The following is a 22455-nucleotide window of genomic DNA, read 5'->3' on the forward strand; positions in this document are numbered from 1 at the left end:
CGTTCCAGGACTAGAGGTTACACATCTTCTAGGGGGCAGGAAGCTAGCCCTCAAAGGTCTAGGCATTGGCAGGCTTCTACTTCTAAAGGGGGAAGCTCCAAGCCTACATCTCAGTCAAAACACTCTTGATGACTTTTTACAACTTCTGCCTGTTCTTGCTTGCCGGGAGAGTCCTTTAGGGGGAAGGTTGGCCCTTTTTGCAGATGTCTGGGCTACTATCACAGACGACAAATGGGTGCTCAGAACGGTGTCCCTCAGGCACAAGTTTTCTTTCCGTACCTTTCCAGCTCCCAAGGGATTCCCGGGCATTCCTCCAAACCAAAGGGCAGAAGTAGAAAAACAAATTTTGTCTCTGTCTCATCTGGGAGCAATAGAATCAGTTCCTCCTCAGCAGGTAGGCCAGGGATTTTATTCCAGGCTGTACCTAGTTCCAAAAAAAGAAGGCACCTGGCATCCTATCCTGGATATTTCCATTCTGAACTCTTTTCTAGTAATTCCAAAGTTCAAAATGCTCATTCTGCATCAGCTGCTACCACTGCTAGAAAATAATTCCTGGCTAGTAACCTTGGATCTCAAAGAGGCTTATCTGCACATTCCTATCAGGGAAAGTTGCAGGCAGTACCTTCGTTTCAGAGTGAGCGAGCAACATTACCAATTCTCTGTGCTGCCCTTTGGCTTATCTGCTGATCCCGGAGTCTTCACAAAGTGACTGGCCCCAGTCATTACTTTTTGCAGGCAGACGAAAATTCAGATTTACCTATACTTGGATGACTGTCTGATTCAAGCAAGTTCTCAGGAACAGCTATTAAGGGATCTGGAATTCATAAAGACCCTTCTCTCTTCCCTGGGTTACACTCTCAATGTGGAAAATTGAAAATGGTACCATCCAAGGAGATAACATTCCTGGGAGCGAGTCTGAACACAGCCGCCCAGATGATACATCTCACCCAGGACAAGCAGACAATTCTTTCAGCTTACTTCAAGGACTTGGCAAGCCTGTCCCAGCTCCCTGCAAGGAAATACCTGCAAGCTCTGGGATTCATGGCATCTTGTATTCTCATGATTCCACATGCAAGACTGCATATGAGGAAATTGCAGTGGTACCGTAAGAACATTTGGTGTCAAAATATAGAGGACCTGGATATGATGATTCCTCTGCTTCCATCTCTGTAGGTGGAGTTTCTGTGGTAGGCAACAGCCTGCCTACAAAACAAAGGCATGCCTTTTCGGACAACTCCTGCCACTCAAGTACTGACTACAGATGCATCGGACTACGCCTGGGGAGCACACCTGGATGGCAGATGCATACAGGGACGTTGGAACGCCCAGCATATGCACCTGCACATAAATCTAAAAGAGTTGATTGCAGTTCAGCAGGCCTTACTAGCTTTCAAGCATCTTCTTTCTCCAGGGGACCCTGCTTGTCAGGACAGATAGCACCACAGTCATGTGGTACATCAACAAGCAGGGAGGGACTCACTCTTACCCCCTGTGCAGGCAAAGCATGAATCTTTGGTCCATGGCAGCGTCCCTGGACCTGCATCTCCTAGCTCAGTTTTTTCCAGAAAGGCTCAATGTTTTGGCAGACCAGTTGAGCAGGCAAACCTTGGATCCTCACGACTGGCAGCTGAACAGAGCAGTATTTTGCAGCATCATTCAATGTTGGGGCACTCCTCAGGTGGAGCTTTTCTCCTCTCCAGGCAACCATCTGCTACCTCTCTTTTGCACCAGACAGCAGCACAGCAGAGCCTGGAAAGTGGATGCTCTGTCCTTCCCTTGGACGTTGCTATCAGTGTATGCCTTCCCTCCTCTTTCTCTTCTTCCCAGAGTATTAGTGAAGATCAGGGCTGAACGTCCAAGGACTATTCTCATAGTTCCGGACTGGCCCAGACAGCATTGGTATTCGTTGCTTCACAGTCTCTCCCATTTTCCTCTGAAGCCAGATCTTTTGGTTCAGGAAAGGGGAAACATTCTACATCCTCATCTTCAGTCTGTCCATTTGGCAACATGGCTCATTGTATGACTCCTTTCGTTTCTTCCTCCCTTTCCCATCAGGTGGTTGACGTGCTGAGGGAGGCCAGGAGGCCTAGCACTAGGAAATCCTATGCTGGCAAATGGGAAAGGTTCTCTCAATGGATGTAGGCTAGAGGGGAGTCTGCTTCTCAACCTACACTTCTTCTGATCCTGGAATACCTGACTGATTGGCTTCAGGGTGGTCTTTCTTTTTCCTCTATCAAGATCCATGCTTCAGCCATCTCTGCTCATTGTTCTCTTGAACAGCCCATTTTCTCTCATCCCCTGATGAAAATGTTTCTCAGAGGTGCTTGCAATTTAAAACCTCCCAGAAGAGCACCTACTCCAGCCTGGGATCTTAATTTTGGAGAAACTCACTCTTCCTCCTTTTGAGCCAGCTGCCTCTACAGATTTAAAGTTTCTCTCTTGGAAGACTGCCTTCCTCTTGGCTATAACTTCAGCAAGGAGGGTTTTGTAGCTTCAAGCTTTGATGGCCATGGAGCCTTTTCTTATTTTCCATGCAGATAGTCTCTCTGAGGACTAATCCCTCCTTTATGCCTAAGGTGGTTTCCAGCCTGACTCTTAATCAGTCCATACACCATCCTACCTTCTTTCCTAATCCTCACAATAGAGGTGAAAGGATCCCACATTCTCTTCATGTGCACAGACAGCTCAGGTTTTACCTGGACCTTCAGAAATCAGCACAGTTATTGGTCAGTTTTGCCCATGGAGCCCAGGGCAAGGCTATTTCTATCAAACCATTTCTAAATGGATTGCACATTGCATTACCTTTTGTTATTCCTTTCATGGCAAAGCTCCGCCTCAAGGGGTTAGGACCCACTCTATTAGAGTGGCTTCCACTTCTGTAGCCTTTCTAAGCGGTGTCCCTACTAAAGACATTTTGGAAGCTGCCACATGGTCTTCTGTTCACACTTTCAGAAAGCATTATAATTTGCCTCTGTTTTCCAGAGCCAGGGCAGGGTTTGCCACTTCGGTGTTGCAGAGCATTATCTCCAACCCATGATGCTGTTGGTTCCTCCCTGCTTTCTCGCTTTCTTCTCCTCTGAGCTTTGGTAATCAACCGATTTGTTAGGACTGCAACAGTGAAACACGATGAACATAGTACAGTTGTGTACACTTAACATAAATGTAGATGTTCGAGTGTATTCACTGTTGTAGTCCTGGTTTCCCTCCCTCCCTCCTTCCCCCTTTTTTGTGATCCTCTCCTATTCACTTTTCCTGAGGTACAGGCTTAATTTATTTGTCAAATTGTTTTTTGGTTTAAGCCTTATTTTCTGGGGGCACCTGACTGTTATGGCAAGAAAGACTGAGGAAGTGACGTCTGATGCCTCCTTTTGTATCGGACGCCCTGATGTCCTTTACAGCCGACGGCAACTGATGTCATTTTTACTTACCTTTGGTATTCTGGCCGACTGAGGGCTACCGGGAGCCGGATGACCCATTTGTTAGGACTGCAACAGTGAATACACTCAAACATCTACATTTATGGTAAGTGTACACAACTGTACTTTTTGGTTGCTGTTAAAAGCTTCCTGAGTAATTTTTTGGACATGTGCCATGTTGTCAGCTGTACAAGTGAATGTGGAGTCATGTGCTTACTGATATTAGAAAGGCCTGTTGTGTGGATGTGTGGAAGGTGTTGAGAATGTCACAGAGGAGAGGACCGAGGATAAATCCTTGTGGTATATTGGCAGTGACTGGGTGGTATAGAGAGATGGTGGAGTGCCATTTTACTGACTGATACCTGTTGGATAGGTAGCTTTTGAACCATAGAAGGGTGGGCTGAGAGAGACCTAATATGGACATTTGAAGTAGAAGTTTGCTGTGACAAACTGTGACAAAGGCTTTAGACAAGTCTAGAAATAAGGACAGTGGCTTACCATTATCCCTAGCTTATTGACAGTATCTGTAGAGTTAGGCGTGCAGTGTTAGTACTGTGGGAAGGATGGAAGCCATGTTATGTGAGGAGTAGGAGTTCTTCCTGCATGAAATAGTTTAGTAATTGTTTCTGAATAAAATTTTCAAGTAGTTTGGAGAGGGGGGATAAGATTGCTGTATGTTAAAGTTAGTAATGCCTGCTGATTTTTTTTGCAGATGGATAATGTGTGACTTTTTCCAAGAGAGAGGGAATGTGGGATTCCTGGATTGTCCTATTTGTAAGGAATAAGACAAGGTAGGCAATGCTATCTGCTGCTATTTTAAGGTACTTGCTTGGAAGGTCACCAGCTGAAGCAGATTATAGTTTGAGTAGTTTTATATAGGCTGTGAAAATAGGTTTGAAGGTGACAGTGGATGTGGTGGTACGTGGCTGTTGGGCAGGGTTAGTAGTAGATATTGGGGAATGCTTGGTTAGAGATGCTATACCCTCTGTGAAAAATAAGAATTGTGTTGTGGTTTCAAGTGACGAGTTATTGGGAGTGGGGCTAGGGTTGAATGTATAGCTGGGATGCAGTATTTCTTTATGGCTGTCTAGAATTTTTTTACGTCTGTGTTTAATGATAGAAACAAATAACTGAAAAAAATTCTGTTCAAGACATCCTTCCAACCATACTTGTAAGACAGATAGTTTATTATTCCTTGGTCGGGAATATTGGGGGGGGGGGGGTTCAACTGGTTTCGTTTTCTGACATTGTGTATCATAGTTTTGGAGAAGTTTTGATAGTCAGCTTTATTTTTGTACTTTTAAAAGTCCACATTTTCAGTAATGAGGTTCTGAAAGGGAAACAACATGTGACTTTAATTGAAACTAGCCTGCGTGTCAATAAGTGTATTTCTGTAAAAGTATGTTTGTTGAATACCTAAACATTTCATTTAAAACATTAATTCTGATTGACCTAATTGAAAATCGTATTTGAAAATGGGGGAGAGTCATAATGGTAAAGATCTTTACCTCACGAGTACAAGGTAACACAGTTTGATTCTAATCTCTGGATATGTGCTAGGCTTGTAATAGTCTGCAGACTGATAGCCTAGTATTTATTTATGAACCTATGGAAGCACAGCCTGGAACAGTCAAGCAGCAGTTAATATTCCTCTGTCAGTGCTTGGTTTTGCAGTTTGTTTCTCAATTAGGGTGCCTTCTATGCAGAGTCTGCACATCCTGTTCGTGTTTGTATGTGTTTTTGGTTGATCCAGTTTCCTTCCACATCTCAAAAACATTCCATAGCTATAGGTAGATGTTCATCGTGTTACCCTGCTACAGTCATCACTCTTGGGTTATCTTGTCGTCAGGCGGTCCCGCTGTTGGCCTGAATTCCAAAGTCTTGGTCCGGCGTCGGTTGCTGTCGCTTCTTCCCTGACGTCAGTGCGCCAGGGGTATATCAGAGGCATCCGACGCCATTTTCTTCAGTCTTTCTTGCTGCGCGGTGCCCGAAGCAGAACCATTTCGCAAGTGCTGGTCGGCCGACACCTGAGATTTTCGAAACGAATTTCAGTCTGAAGTCTTCAAAGCTATGTACCCCGTTGGGGAACCTTTTCTTGCCTCAGTCCGATGTCAGAAAAAGTTAACAATTGCATTTCTTGTGGGCAGCAAATACCTCATAAGGACTTTCATTCTTATTGTATACCTTGCCTAGGCCCAGACCACGACGTCATTGGTTGTCGGTTTTGTGCTAGGTTCAATAAGCAAACTATAAAGCGACACTTTGATTTCGCACGACACTACTTCGGTAGGAAATTTAATTACACTATGCTGTCGGAGCAACAGACTACCGGCATGCATAAAAAACGCAAAGATAAAGACAGGCAGCCTAGACCTAAGCCAGACTCCGAGGCCTCGGCTGGGCTGGTCGCCGGTTCTCCGGTTTTCAGTGAGGCGCCTACGCAGCCCCTGACGACTGCAGAATTGGAACCACAGACCACTTTGGATTCTCAAGCAGAGAGTTCTAGGCCGACTCAGCCATTTTCTTTAGGCCCTACTGACAATATTGCAGAAGGAGAAGCCAGTGCTGCGGAAACACCTTCAGTTACAGAAGGTGTCTTCAGACCGGCTACTCTCACCATAAAATCTTATGCTAAGCTTAAGACTCCTCTAAAACCAAAAAAGACTGCACATCGGTCTCCAGTTCAAGGCCCCATGCCTAAGAAACAGATGCTTAAAATGGCTGAAGATTTGATTTTTTTAATCAGGGGTTCCCAACCCCCCCCCCCCCCCCAGACAAAAGGCCTAGACAAGAGGATTATGCCTCCTCTGATCAAGTGTCTATTCCCTCAGGCTCCTCTGAGGAACAGGATTACTCCTTTCCCCCTTATGAAGTTTCTGATGCTGAAGATTCTATTCCCTCAGCTTCTCCCCCCGAAGACTATTCCTTTGGGGAAACCTTACATACCATGAGGGAACATTTCCACTGGGAAGGTCAGGACTACTCCAACTCAAAGAAAAGGCTCCGAGAGTTTCTTTTACTCCCCCAGCACAGACCACTTGCTATCCCTCCAGTTTTAGACATTGTGGATGATGTTACTTAAAATCTAGTCTAAATCCAGATTCTCTGCCTCCTGCTCCAGCCAAACCAGACAGATATTATAGAGTGCCTGACTCACACAAAGTCCTTTACAAAAGCCCTGTTGCTGACCGAGAGACCATCTCCCTGGGTCCCAGAGGGGCTAAGGCTTCTATGGCTAAAAATCCTGTACCTTCTGAAAGGGACTCCAGAGCACTAGATAGGTGGGGGAAGAAGGTTTACACCTCAGCTACTCTAGCTATGAGAGCACTAAATTGTCAATTTCACATGCTGAAATACCAGCAATTCCTTATGTCTCAAATAAAACAAAAGATGAGCATGCACCCTCAACAGTCTGAATTCAAAGAAATGCAGGATCTGTTGCATGCAGCTGAACAGGTGGGCAAACATACTTTACAATGTGGATTTGATTCCTTGGAAGCTTCCTGTAGAGCAGCTGTTACTGGGTCTGTTATATGTAGGCATGCTTGGTTAAAGGAACAAACTCTGCCTGATCATGTTAAAGCAAAGTTACTAGATGCACTCTTACAGCAGGATGTCTTATTTGGGGTTAAAGCAGAAGATGTTTTAAAGAAAATGGAGGATAAGGCAAAATCTATGCAGACGGACAAAGATTTCTTACAGGTACAACCCCCACGCTTCAGCAGAAATTGGCCAGCAAAAAATTGGTCCTTTCCAGCTTCTGACAGACCACAGAGGGGTAAATACAGACGCCCAAGGGGCAGAGGACAAGCACAAATCCCTTACAAACCTCGCCAATGGGGCAGTGCAACACAGAAGGGAGGAGAAGACAGGTCCCAAACTACTAGAAGACAAACACAATGACTTACACCTCAAACTGCCAAGCAAAAGTCTCTTGGCAGCTCCCTTGGGAGGAAAATTAGCATTTTTTATAGACAACTGGCTCATCGTCACAAAGGACAAATGGGTCCTAGACATTATCTCACAAGGATACAGATTCCATTTCCACACCTTGCCAAGAATAAAAGGAATGCCAGACTTGCCACAAAATCAATGGACAGAGGCGCAAAAACAAATTACAACTCTCATGGACATGAGAGCCATTCAACTGGTACCTACACAGGAGCAAGGCCAAGGATTTTACTCAAGGCTCTTTCTAGTCCCCAGAAAGGACAATGCTTGGAGACCCATTCTGGACCTTTCAATTCTAAACACCTTCTTGCAAGTACCCAAATTCAAGATGCTAACACTACAGCAACTTCTTCCCATGTTGGGCAAGAAAGCAACGTCTAGGGTCCTGCGTCGGTTGCTGTCCCTGCTTCTATGACGTCAGGTTGTTAGGGGTATAAAACATGCAGCTAATGCCATTACATCAGTCTTTCTTGCCGTGCGTTGCCCAAAGAAGAAGAAGCAGTTCGCAAGTGCCAGTCGGCGGACTCCTAAAATTTTCGTTTTCGAGTTTCAGAACCAAAGTCTTCAACTAAAGCTAAGTACCCCATTGGGGAAACTTTTTCTTGCTCCTTACCGATGTCAGTAAAAGTTAATAATTGCATTACTTGTGGAAAGCAAATACCTCATAAAGATTTTCACTCGGACTGTATTCCTTGCCTAGGCCCTGACCACAATGTACCTTGCTGTTGGTTTTGTGCTTTATTTTATCAGCGCACTCTCCATCATCATTATATTTTTGCCTCTAAATATTTCCGTTCTCGGTTTAATTATCCAGAAATGTCATCGGTTAGCCATCTGACTACCGGGATTCTGAAAAAACGCAAAGATAAAGACAGAAACAGGCTGCCGATGTCCTAAACTGCCGACGACGCTTCTCCTAAGCCAGTTGCCAGTTCGCCAGTACTCAGTGAGGCATTTTTGCAGCCCCTGATACCCGCTACTTCTGATTCGCAGACCTGTACAGAGACCCATTCGGAGTCCTGTATGCCGCAAGATGCTTCAACTATGGAACCCGCAAATGTCTCTACCTTGGATGGGTCCGGAGCTGCTGTGCAGGCACCGGCTTCTGAGGGTGTATTCAGACCTATGGACTTGCATATTAAACCGATGCCTCCTTCTTCACTTAGGCCTAAATCTCGAACCATGCCTAAAAAAACGATGCCCAGACCGCATGCTTAGGCCTCTATGCCTAAAAAAACAAATGATAAGAATGGCAGAAGATCTAATAACTCTAATCAGGGGAAGCCAACCCTCCCCCCATCTAAGAGGCTTAGGACTGAAGTTGTTTATGAATCTTCTGACCAGGATTCTGTTTTTTCTGATTCTTCTGATGATCTGGATTTGCCCTTATCTACTTATGAGGATTCTGATGCAGAGGACTCTATTCCCTCTGCTTCCCCTCCAGAGGATTTTTCTTGTGGTTAAACCTTACATACTCTAAGGGAGCATTTCCACTGGGAAAGCCAGGATTTTTTTGATTCAAAAAAGAGGCTTAGGGATTTTTTACTCCTCCCTCAGCATAGGCCTTTAGCTATTCCTCCTGTACTAAACATTGTTGATGATGCTTTTTCGGAATCTAGTTTGGCCCCTGACTCCTTGCCTCCTGCTCTCAGAAAACCTGACAGATATTACAGGGTCCCTGAGTCACACAAGTTCCTTTTTAAAAATCCTATTGCGGATCCAGAGACTATTTCACAGGGGCCCAAGGGCATTAAGGCTTCTACTGCTAAAAATCCTACCCCTTCTGATAGAGACTCCAGGGCGCTGGATAGATGGGGTAAGAAGGTTTACACTTGCAACCTTGGTCTTTAGGGCTTTAAACTGCCAGTTTCATATGTTAAAGTATCAGCAACATGTTACTGGCTTGCATAAACCGAAAATTATGTTGATTCCTGACTGTGTGGAAAATAAAGAATTACAGGATTTAATGCATTCTGCTGAACTGGTTGGAAAATATACTTTGCAATGTGGATTTGATTCATTATAGGCCTCTTGCAGGGCTGCTGTTACTGGGTCTGTGCTCAGAAGGCATGCTTGGCTTAAGGAGCTATCTTTGCCTGATCATGTTAAAGCTAAATTGCTGGATGCTCCCTTAAGTCAGGACTGCCTGTTTGGCAACAAGGCTGAGGAAGTTCTTAAAAAGATGGAAGATAAAGCTAAATCTATGCAAACTGTTAAAGATTTCTTACAAGTTCAGCCTGCTAGGTTTAGTAGGCACTGGCCCTCTAAGAAGGTCCTTTCCAGCCCCTTCCAGGTCTTCTCAAGCCAAACCCAGACACAGCAGAAACCCCAGGTTTCAGTCCCAGGGGACACACAAGACTAAACAGTGGGGGGTTTCCACACCCAAATCAGGGAGTAGTAAGACTCCCCCCTATGGAAAACTGTCTCATGACTTGCTTTTAAAATTTCCAAGCACTTCCCAACTGAATGCACCTTTAGGCGGAAAGATTGGTCTGCATGCCAAAAACTGGGAACTCATTACCCATGACAAATGGCTTTTAAATATAGTATCCCAAGGATACAGATTTCACTTCCACACCTTACCAACACCAAGCGGGTGGCCAGAGGCCCAAAATCAAGTACTCTTTCTTTTAAGCATGGGGGCTGTTCAGTTGGTACCAGAAGATGAAAAGGGACAAGGTTTCTATTCAAGACTTTTACTGGTACCCAGAAAAGGGAATACATGGCATCCTATCCTGGACCTTTCTACTCAAAATACCTTTCTGGTGATTCCAAAATTCAAGATGCTGACTCTTCACCAGCTGCTTCCTATGTTAGGCAAAGATGCATGACTGGCAATACTAGACTTAAAAGAAGCACATCCCTATCAGGAAGTCTTGGAGAAAATACTTACGCTTCAAAGCAGACTACATGCATTATCAGTTCTCTGCACTGCCCTTTGGCTTATCTACTGCGCCCAGAGTATTCACAAAGTGCCTAGCTCCAGTCATTGCATTTTGCGGGCAAAGAAATATTCAAATATACCCATACCTGGACGATTGTCTAATTCAGGCAGAAAGCCAGAACATACTTTTGAATCATTTGGCCTTTGTTCAAAGGGTACTGACGTGTCTGGGGTTCACCATAAACAAAAAGAAATCACACCTGGTACCCTGTCAACAAATTGTATTCCTGGGAGCAAGTTTGAATACAACTTCCCAGATGGCTTTCCTCATGCCAGAGAAACGGATTCTTTTGACAACCTACTTTAAACAAGTGGCCACAAAAGCCCAGTTATCTGCAAGGCAAATACTGCAAGCCTTGGGGTTCATGGCCTCCTGCATTCTTCTAATTCCATATGCAAGACTGCATATGAGGAAACTGCAATGGTATCTCAAAAGCCTATGGTGTCAACATTCACAGGAACTAGAAGCAATGATTCCTATCATACCTTGCGTACGCCTAGAGTTCCTTTGGTGGGCAGAGGCCTGCCACCAAAACAAGGGATTGCCATTCACACTACCTCCTTCCACCCAAACCTTGACAACAGATGCATCAGATTATGCATGGGGGCTCACCTGGTAGGGAAGTGCATTCAGGGCAAATGGAACCCAAGTCAGATGCACCTACACATAAATCAAAAGAATGCTCTGACAGCCTTCAAGGGCCACATTCTTCCAGGACAACTAATGGTAAAGACAGACAATACTACGGTCATGTGGTACATAAACAAGCAGGGTGTACCCATTCTTACCCCCTCTGCAGACTAGCCATGGCATTGTGGAACACAGCCTTGAGCTACCAAGTGAATCTACAGGCTGAATTCCTGCCAGGAAAACTAAATACACTGGCAGATGGACTAAGCAGAAACCGTATAGACCCACACGAGTGGAAACTGGAACCAAGAATTTTCAACATGTTGACAAGCAAATGGGGGAGCCCAGATAAAGACCTGTTTGCTTCCCCCCACAACCATCAATTGGACAAATTTTGCACAGGGATTCCCCACAAACTAGCTTGGAAAGTGGATACTCTATCCTTCAGCTGGTAAAACCTGTTAGTTTATGCCTTTTTCTCCTCTGCTTCTGCTCTCCAAAGTACTACTAAAGATCAAACAGGACAAGCCAAGAATGATCTTAATTGCACCAGACTGACCACGTCAATACTGGTACCACCTCCTGTGCAGTGTGTCACGCTTGGCCCAATGGCACCTGCCTCTTCTTTCCTTTTGTCTCAGCAGGAGAACCAGATTCTGCACCCTCAGCTGCAAACCCTGAACCTAGCAGCCTGGCTAATTACCTAATCTCTCCTTTACCACCCCTCAGCAAATCAGTGATGGATATCATTTTAGAGGCTAGGAGGCCTAGTACTAGAAAATCTTATGCTGCAAAATGGAAAAGATTTCGTACCTGGAACCAATCTCAAGGGATGAGTGCAGCAGTGCCCAGTTTATCTCGGATTCTACAGTATTTGACTGAGATGCTTCATAAGGGCTTGTCCTTTTCCTCCATCAAAATCCATGCCTCAGCCATTTCTCCTCATTCTAACACAGAGCCTCCCCTCTTCTCTCACCCACTGCTCAAGTAGTTCCTCAGAGGGGCCAAAAATTTAAGGTCACCCAGGAGAGCGCCAACTCCTGCCTGGGACCTCAACTTTGTCTTGTAGAAAGTCACTCTTTCTCCTTTTGAGCCAGCTGCTACTGCAGATTTAAAATTCCTTTCCTGGAAAACAGCTTTTTTTTTTAGCAATCACTTCTGCAAGACGGGTATCTGAATTACAGGCCCTTATGGCAGTGGAGCCTTTCATCATCTTTCATGCGGACAGGGTGTCCCTCAGAACCAGTCCCTCCTTCATGCCCAAGGTGGTATCCAGTGTGGCTCTTAATCAGTCCATTCATTTGGCTACCTTCTTTCCTAACCCACAGAACAAAGGGGAATGGATACTGCACTCCTTAGATGTGCACAGACAACTTAGATTCTACTTGGACAGGACTAAACCTCAAAGTAAATATGAACAGCTGCTGATAGCATTTGCTGCAGGGACAGAGGGTAAAGCTATTTCAAAGCAAACCATTTCAAAATGAATATGTCACTGCATTCATTTCTGCTATAAGCACCATGGAAAACCTATCCCACAGGGCATCAGACCCCATTCAACCAGGGCTGCATCTACCTCTACAGCCTTTCTCAGGGGGTCCCTACAAGGCACATCCTGGAAGCTGCTACCTGGAGTTCTGTACATACTTTCAACAAGCATTACCATTTGCAAATCTTCTCCAAATCCAGAGCTGGTCTTGCAGGGCCTTATAGGTGGTCCTAATTCTATTTAAATTCCTCCACCAAACCTTAGCTTTGGGAATCTACCCAAATGTAATGACTGCAACAGTGAAACACTATGAACATAGTACAGTTGGGTACACTTACCATAAATGTAGATGTTCGAGTGTATTCACTGTTGCAGTCCTGGTTACCCTCCCGCCAGCCCCCTTTCTTCTTTTGGCTATTCCTCTACTCTCACTATGCTCAAAAAGAATTTTGGTGTATTTGCTTTTTTGTTTTAGGTATTTCTATGTATTATAGATTTAATTGCTTCCCATTAGGAGGCACCTGACGTGGGGCAAGAAAAACTGATGTAGTGGCGTCGGCTGCATGTTTTATACCCCTGACGACCTGACGTCATGGAAGAAGGGACAACAACCGAAGCAGGATCCAAGACTTTGTTAATCAGGCCGACTGAGGGCTACCTGCAAAGCAGATAACCCAAATGTAATGACTGCAACAGTGAATACACTCGAACATCTACATTTATGGTAAGTGTACACAACTGTACTTTTGTTCTATACTGTGCTTGTTGAATGCCAAGGTGGGTTTTTGCTCCCTGACGGCCTTTATTTGTTTAAAGTGGTAGCTGGAGAATGAACGAATGAATCAGTGAATGAACAAACATTTAATCTCATGTAAATACCAAGATTGTCTGCTTTTGAAAAAAATCCTTGTGTGTGTTGGCATTACTACTTTTCTGAAACTTGCCCATTTGGCTGATGAAAGACTTTTGGTTTTGGGGGACATAGTTTTGGAGTTCCTCAAAATTTTAATTCTACTTCCTTTTCTCAAACATTACTGGGAGGCCTGCTTGCCCTTGCAAACTTCTATCAGCTTTGTATTGTGAGCCTTCCTTGTTATCCCACCTTGGTATAAATTCTCTCTTTCTGTTGCTTGCATCATTTTGCCTCCATTGCATTTCATGTTTTTTTTTTCCCCTATTTTAGTGCCACCACTTGAAGGGTTTGTAATGAATCGACTCCAGGGTGATTACTTTGAAACACTTCTCTACAAAATCTTTGTGTCGATTGACGAGCATACAAATGTTGCGGAGGTAATGATGAAACAAAAATACCATAATTTTCTTACATACTAGTGTGAAAGTGTTCAGAGCTTTGCAAAATCTTTAATGCTGCTTTAAAAATTTCTCGCCATAATGTTTTTTTTCCTCCACAGTACTTGCCAAGTTTTGTTTTTCTTTTTTTTTACCATTTTATTGACAGTAGTTATTTCTATATGTGTATGAGTGAGAGATTGTGTAGGGTTTCCAGAATTCACTGATTGGGCAAATCACATTTCGTAGCAAAGGTAGGCTGAAAAAAGCAGCCTTATAGCTCCATTATAATATAATTTCTGACAGTTTGGCAGTTACACAGAAGATGAGATTTCAGTAGTGGATCTGGAGCCTGAATATCTGGAGTCTGAATAATTGGCTGGGAGGGGTTATCTTAAGTAGCCAGCGTTTAGGTTGCCTCTGTTGATGGAGGAGGAGGTGGGACTGTCTTCTACTGGAGTATCTTCTGATGGAGAAAGGAAGGCCAGCTCTCAGCAGCCTGTGTATATTTTTAAATTAATTTATTTGTTAACCTGAAAAGTGAACTGATCCTTCTGGGATTGTCCTTACCCTCAAAGCCAAAAGCACATTCTAAAAAAGTGGGCACTGCCTCTATGGTATTCTTTAGCAATGTCCCTATTGACAATATTTGTGCAGAAGCCATATTGTCTACAGTTCATACATTTGTCTCTCATTACAAGCTCAACCTGTAGACGAAGCCCAGAGCGATCTTGGTTTCTACTATTCTTGAGAATATCCTTGCATGATGTCTTCCAGGTTTGAATTAGATGGGGACTCTGTCACACTTGTTGAGGCAGACGAAAAAGAGAACATCGGATATGAAGGCTGTGTACTTACCATAATGGTAGATCAGCTTGTCGTCTTCCATCCATCGGAACATTCCCACCCGCTGTCTCACTTCCAAATTGTCCTTGTTCTGTGGCTCCTGATAAACTACACAGAACCTGCAAGGAGAGTTTGTTTGATTACAGTCCTTTAAGGGTGCTTCTTGTAGTTGTAGTGTTCTGCTTAGTCATGACAGTTTCCTTCTTTAGGATCTTATGGGGCAAACTGAGTCTGATTACTGTTAGGTCAGTGCATTATGGGAGGGGAGGTGCTTGAACCTTGGAGACAAAAGTCTAAATTGCTGGCCTCAGATTTGTACAAGTCTGAAATGCCCACTTTTTGAGACAGATAGAAAAAGAACACATGGATTTGGCAGGGTCTGTATTACAAAGTTGAACTCACGGATCTGGCAGGGTCTATATTACAATGTTGAACTCACAGGAATTTCGAACGTTGTAATATCGAAACATACAGTTCGAAACCCAATATTAATGAAAACACAGAACAGTGATTTTTTTCCCCCCAGGGAAAAAAAAATTGCTGTTCCGTGACAAAAAAAAAACCTTACACTTTAAAATTGTACCCCCCACACCCCCCCCCCTACTTAAATATACCAACTTCAAGATCTGACCACAGTGGAGGAAATAGCAAAGCCCCGAAAACAGCCCACTGATTTTTTTCCCTGAGAAAAAAAATGGTGTGCCGTGGCTTCGCTATTTTCATATTTTGGACTTTTCGGTTCTATATTACAACGTTCAAACTTCTACAAGTTCGACGTACTATAGACCTGATCAGGCATTATGGTAAGTACATAACTTTTATTTTTATCTTCATTAATTTTATATCCCAAAAAAGACTTGAAACCATTTCAAAATGTTCCACACCATAATCTATTTTTCTGTACAAAATAATATAACTTCCATATAAAGCTAACTTTTCATGAATACAGAACTAGATACACTGTTCAGTTTGTGACTCTTACTTTCTTTTCCAGTGGCTCTGTTTATAAAGCAAATAACAAAGGAGAAAGAGGTCATCCTTGCCTGGTTCCTATTTTTGCCTCCAACCCTTCTTAGACCTTCCCGATTAACCCTATTATTTTATCAGGGAATACAAATGCTTCCATTGCCTTTCTCATAAAATCCCAGCTGACTGTATCAAATGTTTGTCTGCATCCAGACCCACAGTATTTTCTTAGATTTTACTTGCCTCTGGATCATCATAGATGTTCAACAAACACATTGCCTTACCCCATTGCCTGTCTTTGGGTGTGATGGCTTCAGAAACCCAAACAGATGTTTTCCTTTTCCCAAAAGCTAGGTAGATTTTGGGCTGCATTCAAATTTTTTTGAAGGATGAGGCCCTGGAAGAGGTGACTTTCCCTCCATTGAGCCAAGTGTCAAACGATGTTTTTAAGAAAGCTTGTAATTTTCCTCTGCTGAATGAATATCTGCTTAAAAGGATGTTTAAGAAATTCAGAGTGTGCTTGACCTCTTCCAATAAAAGACTGTTTTCATCAAACCCATTTCCTTCATTTAAACTAGGTAAGTGGGTAGAATCTCTGGGAAAGAACTGGCGCAGTTCAGCACGGTAGCTTTTAAAGTGTTTAAATACCAGAGTTTTATGTGGAAAGTTTGTGTTGAGGTGTGCAAGTATAGTTTAGACAAGTTTGCTGCATCATTACCTGCTCAGCAAAAAGTCTACATAAAATATATTGTTTCCAGTGTTTCTCAAGTGTCAAAACATAGTTTAAACAGTGCCTGGGAGGGGGTCAGTATTGTTTCTAGAAATACAGTGACATCTGTGATGATAAGGAGATATGCTTGGTTGCACAGCCAAAATTTTTCTGATAAGTTTAAAAATTAGCTTATGAATAGTCAACTTGATTCTGATTGTGAGTTTGCACAGCAGCTAGTCAGATCTTTAAATACTGGGATGCCAGAGGTAAACTGATGCAAGTTGTGCTCAAAATGTTTCATATTCCCAAGTTTCCCTCCAGTAAGTAGGGTGGTTTTCAGCAGTCCAACAAACAGAAGTCACAGCCAAACAAAAAACAAGGTACCAAAAGGAAATGGCAGGACGAGAACTCCGCCAAATTTAACAAGAGGGGTTAATTTCCCTAAAAGGATAAACCCCTCTTCTAACCAATGACTATGCCGAGGCATGGCACCTGTATATCTCAGGTCCCTGTAAAGGTGCTCCATCTTGAATGTTAGCTGTCAGCAAGGTGGCTTGGCCATCAGTGGTTTCTGACAAATGGGTGCTCAACAGCTTTGACCAAAAGTTACAGGTGGCAGTGGAAGGAATATCAGCCACCATTCATTGAGGATCCCCCTCACCTGCCAGGGCAGACTTTGTTATTCCCTCCTATATTCCAGCAAATGCTGGACTTCAAAAGTCATAGAACTGGTCCCTCCTTCAGAAAGAATGAAAAGTTTCTACTCCAGAATTTTTCTGGTTCCCAAAAAAAGAGAGGTCTTGAAGGCAGGTGTTGGACCTATCTATTCTGCTTACCTGTAGAGAGTGCTTCCTCTTTTGTCAGACCACTGCTTCATGGTGAACCTAGGTTTGAAGGATGTGTATCATCATATTTCCATTGCTCATTGCTTCAGGAGATATCCTAAGTTTGTTCTCTTCGTTGCCCTGTGGGCTATTCACTGCACCTTGAGTGCTTATCAAATGCTTTGCCCTGTTAGTGGCCCACTGTCAGACTCTTTGCATTCACATCTTTCCTTAGTTGGATGACTTACTGATCTGTACATAGTCTGTATCTAGGTGTTTGGAATTGCTAAAGAAGGTCTCGGCCTTACTCTTCCGTCTAAGATTCAAGTCGAGCCTTCAGAAGTTGTGCCCAACACTCTCGCAAAAGTTTGTCTTCCTGGGGTACTTAATTGACACCAACAAAAGAATAGATTTTCTTTCCAAAGACGAGATACTGTCTTACCAGATGGTGTTTCAGGAATTCTCCAGAAAGAATGCTGCCTTGGCAAGAGAATTCCTAAAAATTCTAGGTCTGATGGCCTACATGACTTTCATGATGCCACTGTCCCATTTCCACATGATGAAAATTCAATGTTATGTCCGAAATGTTTTATAGGTTCATAGATTAGTACTAAGCTTAACTGCCCTCGCAGGCCATTTTAAGTCTAGCCAATTATCCCATGTGAGAATCAAACCCTGTGCCTTGTGTCTATAAGGTAAACTCCTTAACCATTATTCCAGCCTCCCAGCACCTATTCCCTGGAATCCCAGATGCCGGTGCTGCCCTTCATCAGATGAGAGTTACAGTGATGGAGAGCACTGTTGAGTATCAATCCACGACTTCCTTTCTTCCCACCTGTTCCATTCAATCTGTCCAGACAGATTTGTCCATCTTAGCTTGGGGAGTCAGTGGGCGTGCAATTGCAGGTGATTTGGAGGGTCCAAGGCTGCATGGAAGAACATCAATATGAAGGAAGTGTTTGGCGTGTGATAGACACCTTGAAAGTCCTTCACCATCTGTGGACTCCAGGTCTTCTTCTTATGGTTATGGACAACAGTGCAGTGATCTGGTACCTCAACAAACAGAGATACAAGGTCACACCCTCTGTGCCGGTTGACATGATGGCCTGGGACCTGGCTTTACAGGATTCTCTGAACCTTCAGGCATCATACATCCCATCAGAACCAAGTGGTGTTCCAGGATCTTGCCAGATATGGGAAGCACTTCAAATAGATTTCAAACTTCCTTTCAATACAGACAGCTAGAGAAATTCTGTTAGACATCCTTGCAGCCGTGCTTGGAGGACAGATGCATTCTTGTTCCCTTGAACGGGAATGTTTGTGTATGCATTTCCACCCATTCCACTGATTTACAAGGTAGTTCTGAAGTTTCAGAAAGAAATGCTAAAGATCATTATAGTGATCCCCTGTTGGCCCAGGCAATTTTGGATCACCCTTCAAATGTTGTTGGCCAAGGGCAATTACCACAGACTTCCTCATACTCTGGTTTTGCTCACACAGTCTCAGGGTTGACTGGTGCACCCCAGTTTGAAGCTGCTGCAACTGACAGCCTGGATGATTAATTCTTGACTCATTTTAGGTACTTTGCAAATGCGGATGTGAAACAGGTGTTAAAGGAGGCCCGAAAACCTGATACTAGAAAATCTTTTGTTTACAAATGGATGAGGTTTTCTAAGTGGTGCCTAAATAGGAACAAAGGTTCACTTGAGGTTAACATCTGTCTGGTGTTTAAATATTTGTGTGAGCTACTTCAGGATGGCTTATCATATATGCTCATTAAGGTGCATTTAGTAGCCATCTCTACTTGTCTGCCAGTGGATTCCCCCTCTTTTTTCTTCTCTTTTTGTAAAACAGTTCATGAAAGGAATATTGCATATGAGATCCCCTCACAAGCAAATTCCTTCTTCATGAGATCTCATCTATGTTCTAGAAGAATTGACCTCACCACCGTTTGAATTTCTTAACATGCAAAACTGTTTTTGCTAATTTCTCTGCCATCTGCAAGGTGAGTTTCTGAGCTGCAAGCTCTCATGATGGGACAACCTTACCTGAATATTCACAGGGATAGGGTTGTGTTATGCACTAACCCATCTTTCATGCTGAAAGTGGTCTCAGAATTCAGTCTCTACCAGTCTGTTAATCTCCTTGTGTTCTTTCCAGAACCTAAGAATAAGGGAGAGAGAGCACTCCACCTTGGTTGTGCATTGGCAGCTCAGGTGCTACTTTGACAGAATGACCCTTCAGGAAGGCTGAAAGGCTTTTTATGTCCTGCATGGGGTGGGGGGGGGGGGGGAAGAGGGGTCAGTCTTTCTCTAAGCAAACTATTGTTCCTTGGTTGTTGTTTTTTTTTGTTTCTTTTGTTTTTTTGTGTCACACTCACCATGGCAAGGCTAATTGAGACAAGATAAAGGTGCATTCCACCACTGCCATTTTCTCTTCACTGGCGTATTGGAAAGGAGTGGACTCGAAGTATTTAGCAGCAACAACTTGGCCCTGTCTTCATACCTTTATGAAGCATTACAAGCCTGATGCCTTTTTTCTAAATGTAGACCAGGCTTTACTAGATGATTCTCCAGAGGCTTCCAGATTCTTTTTCTTCTTCTTCTTCCCAGGTTGAGTAAGCTTGGGACTCTACCTATTTCCCAGTAAGGCAGTGAGTTTGTTAAACATAATGTAGTTGTGTAAATCCTACTTACCTGTAACAGTAGATGTTCGCAGAACACACTGCTTTGCTTGCAGCATTTACCCCCAGTTCCCCTGTTTTTGGAGGTACATAGTTTGGTGATGGACATGCTGTTGAGTTATACTCACCAGCATTTATTGTTTTTTGTGTGTGTGTTTTTTGGTTTGAGAGAGTAGGTGTTCGCAAAGCTTGCGTTTTCATCTCCTCTACGTGATGGAGCCTAGAAAACTGAAATAGTTCTGTCTGTAGATCTGAAAAGCATTCTGTGTACTGCCATGGGACTGGTCTGACACGCAGTGGGAAGGACTCTGAGCCTTAGTAGAGTGTCAGAGATAGGGTAGAAGGGTACTAGTACCCATAATCCATAAGCCAGTATGTTATATGAACATTTTTTGTTTCAGATAAGTAGGACTTGCACAGCTGTACTTTCTGCTAATGTTGTCAAGTGTTTGCTTCCCCTCAACAAAACCACATTGATCCATGGTCTTATCAGTTTTGGAAACAACTTTGCCATTATCCATTTTATAACTATGGTGTAAATTTTAAATGGGTTTGTATGAAGCTGGGTCAGATGGATCTTTATCCTCTTTTCAGAATATAATTTCTTGATCTCATTTCTAAAGTCAGAGATCTATTCAAAACTTTTTCCAACTGAAAAGATTAAATTTTTTTCTCAAGTTTCAGTAAGCTTTAGAGCTTCCGATTGCTCACTTGCTGTATGTTTAATGTAAGTAGCTGCAGTTATTTTTAAATCATTTGGTTACTGCTATTTAAATCTGAAATATCATTTGTTGCATATTGAAATGTTTTTATGTTTTCTGTTCTCAGCCATTTTTTTGAAAGTATTGCTTAAACAATGGAATAGGTGAATGAGGATGTTCATCGTGTTACCCTGCTGTAGTCATCACACTTGGGTTATCCTGTCGTCAGGCGGTCCCGCAGTCGGCCTGAATTCCAAAGTCTTGGTCTGGCGTTGGTTGTTGTCGCTTCTTCCATGACGTCAGTGCGCTAGGGGTATATAAGAGGTATCCAACGCCATTTTCTTCAGTATTTCTTGCCACGCGGTGCCGGAAGCAGAAGCAATTCGCAAGTGCCGGTCGGCCGACACCTGAGATTTTCAAATCGAATTTCAGTCCGAAGTCTTCAAAGCTAAGTACCCTGTTGGGGAACCTTTTCTTGCCTCAGTCCGATGTCAGAAAAAGTTAACAGTTGAATTTCTTTTGGGAAGCAAATACCTCATAAGGACTTTCATTCTTATTGTATACCTTACCTAGGCCCAGACCACGACGTCACTGGTTGTCGGTTTTGTGCTAGGTTCAATAAGCGAACTATAAAGTGACGCTTTGATTTCGCATGACACTACTTCGGTAGGAAATTTAATTACACTATGCCGTCAGAGCAACCGACTACCGGCGTGCATAAAAAACACAAAAATAAAGACAGGCAGCCTAGATCCAAGCCAGACTCTGAGGTCTCAGCTGGGCTGGTCGCCGGTTCTCCGGTTTTCAGTGAGGCGCCTACGCAGCCCCTGGCAACCGCAGAATTGCAACCCCAGACCGCTTCGGATTCTCAAGCAGAGAGTTCTAGGCCGACGCAGCCATTTTCTTTAGGCCTACCGACAACATTACAGAAGGAGAAGCCGGTGCTGTGGAAACACCTTCGGTTACAGAAGATGTCTTCAGACCGACTACTCTCACCATAAAATCTTATGCTAAGCTTAAGACTCCTCTAAAACCAAAAAAGACTGCACATCAGTCTCCAGTTCAAGGCCCCATGCCTAAGAAACAGATACTTAAAATGGCTGAAGATTTGATTTCTTTAATCAGGGGTTCCCAACTCCCCCCCCCCCCCAGGCAAAAGGCCTAGACAAGAGGAGGATTATGCCTCCTCTGATCAAGTGTCTGTTTCCTCAGGCTCCTCTGAGGAACAGGATTACTCCTTTCCCCCTTATGAAGATTCTGATGCTGAAGATTCCATTCCCTCAGCTTCTCCCCCTGAAGACTATTCCTTTGGGGAAACCTTACATACCATGAGGGAACATTTCCACTGGGAAGGTCAGGACTACTCCGACTCAAAGAAAAGGCTCTGAGAGTTTCTTTTACTCCCCCAGCACAGACCACTTGCTATCCCTCCAGTTTTAGACATTGTGGATGATGTTTACTTAGAATCTAGTCTAAATCCAGATTCTCTGCCTCCTGCTCCAGCCAAACCAGACAGATATAGAGTGCCTGACTCACACAAATTCCTTTACAAAAGCCCTGTTGCTGACTGAGAAACAATCTCCCAGGGTCCCAAAGGGGCTAAGGCTTCTATGGCTAAAAATCCTGTACCCTCTGAAAGGGACTCCAGAGCACTAGATAGGTGGGGGAAGAAGGTTTACACCTCAACTACTCTAGCTATGAGAGCACTAAATTGTCAATTTCACATGCTGAAATACCAGCAATTCCTAATGTCTCAAATAAAATGAAAGATGAGCACGCACCCTCAACAGTCTGAATTCAAGGAAATGCAGGATCCTGTTGCATGCAGCTGAACAGGTGGGCAAACATACTTTACAATGTGGATTTTCCCATAGAGCAGCTATTACTGGGTCTGTTATATGGAGGCATGCTTGGTTAAAGGAACAAACTCTGCCTGATCATGTTAAAGGAAAGTTACTAGATGCACCCTTACAGCAGGATGTCTTATTTGGAGTTAAAGCAG

The 22455-nt window shown here is 43.5% G+C and overlaps 1 protein-coding gene across 1 annotated transcript in view; it reads left to right on the plus strand.

Annotated features, from left to right (window-relative positions):
- FAM91A1 (family with sequence similarity 91 member A1) overlaps window positions 1-22455 on the plus strand; it is a 1899235-nt gene that overhangs the window by 581764 nt on the left and 1295016 nt on the right. The window contains exon 9 of the mRNA XM_044066590.1: window positions 13615-13721. Coding sequence (XP_043922525.1) covers window positions 13615-13721 — 107 coding nt within the window. The remainder of the gene's footprint in view (window positions 1-13614; window positions 13722-22455) is intronic.

This window comes from Protopterus annectens, chromosome 3.part1 (genome assembly GCF_019279795.1).
Source record: "Protopterus annectens isolate FY-2018-M chromosome 3.part1, PAN1.0, whole genome shotgun sequence".
Taxonomy (NCBI): Eukaryota; Metazoa; Chordata; order Ceratodontiformes; family Protopteridae; genus Protopterus; species Protopterus annectens.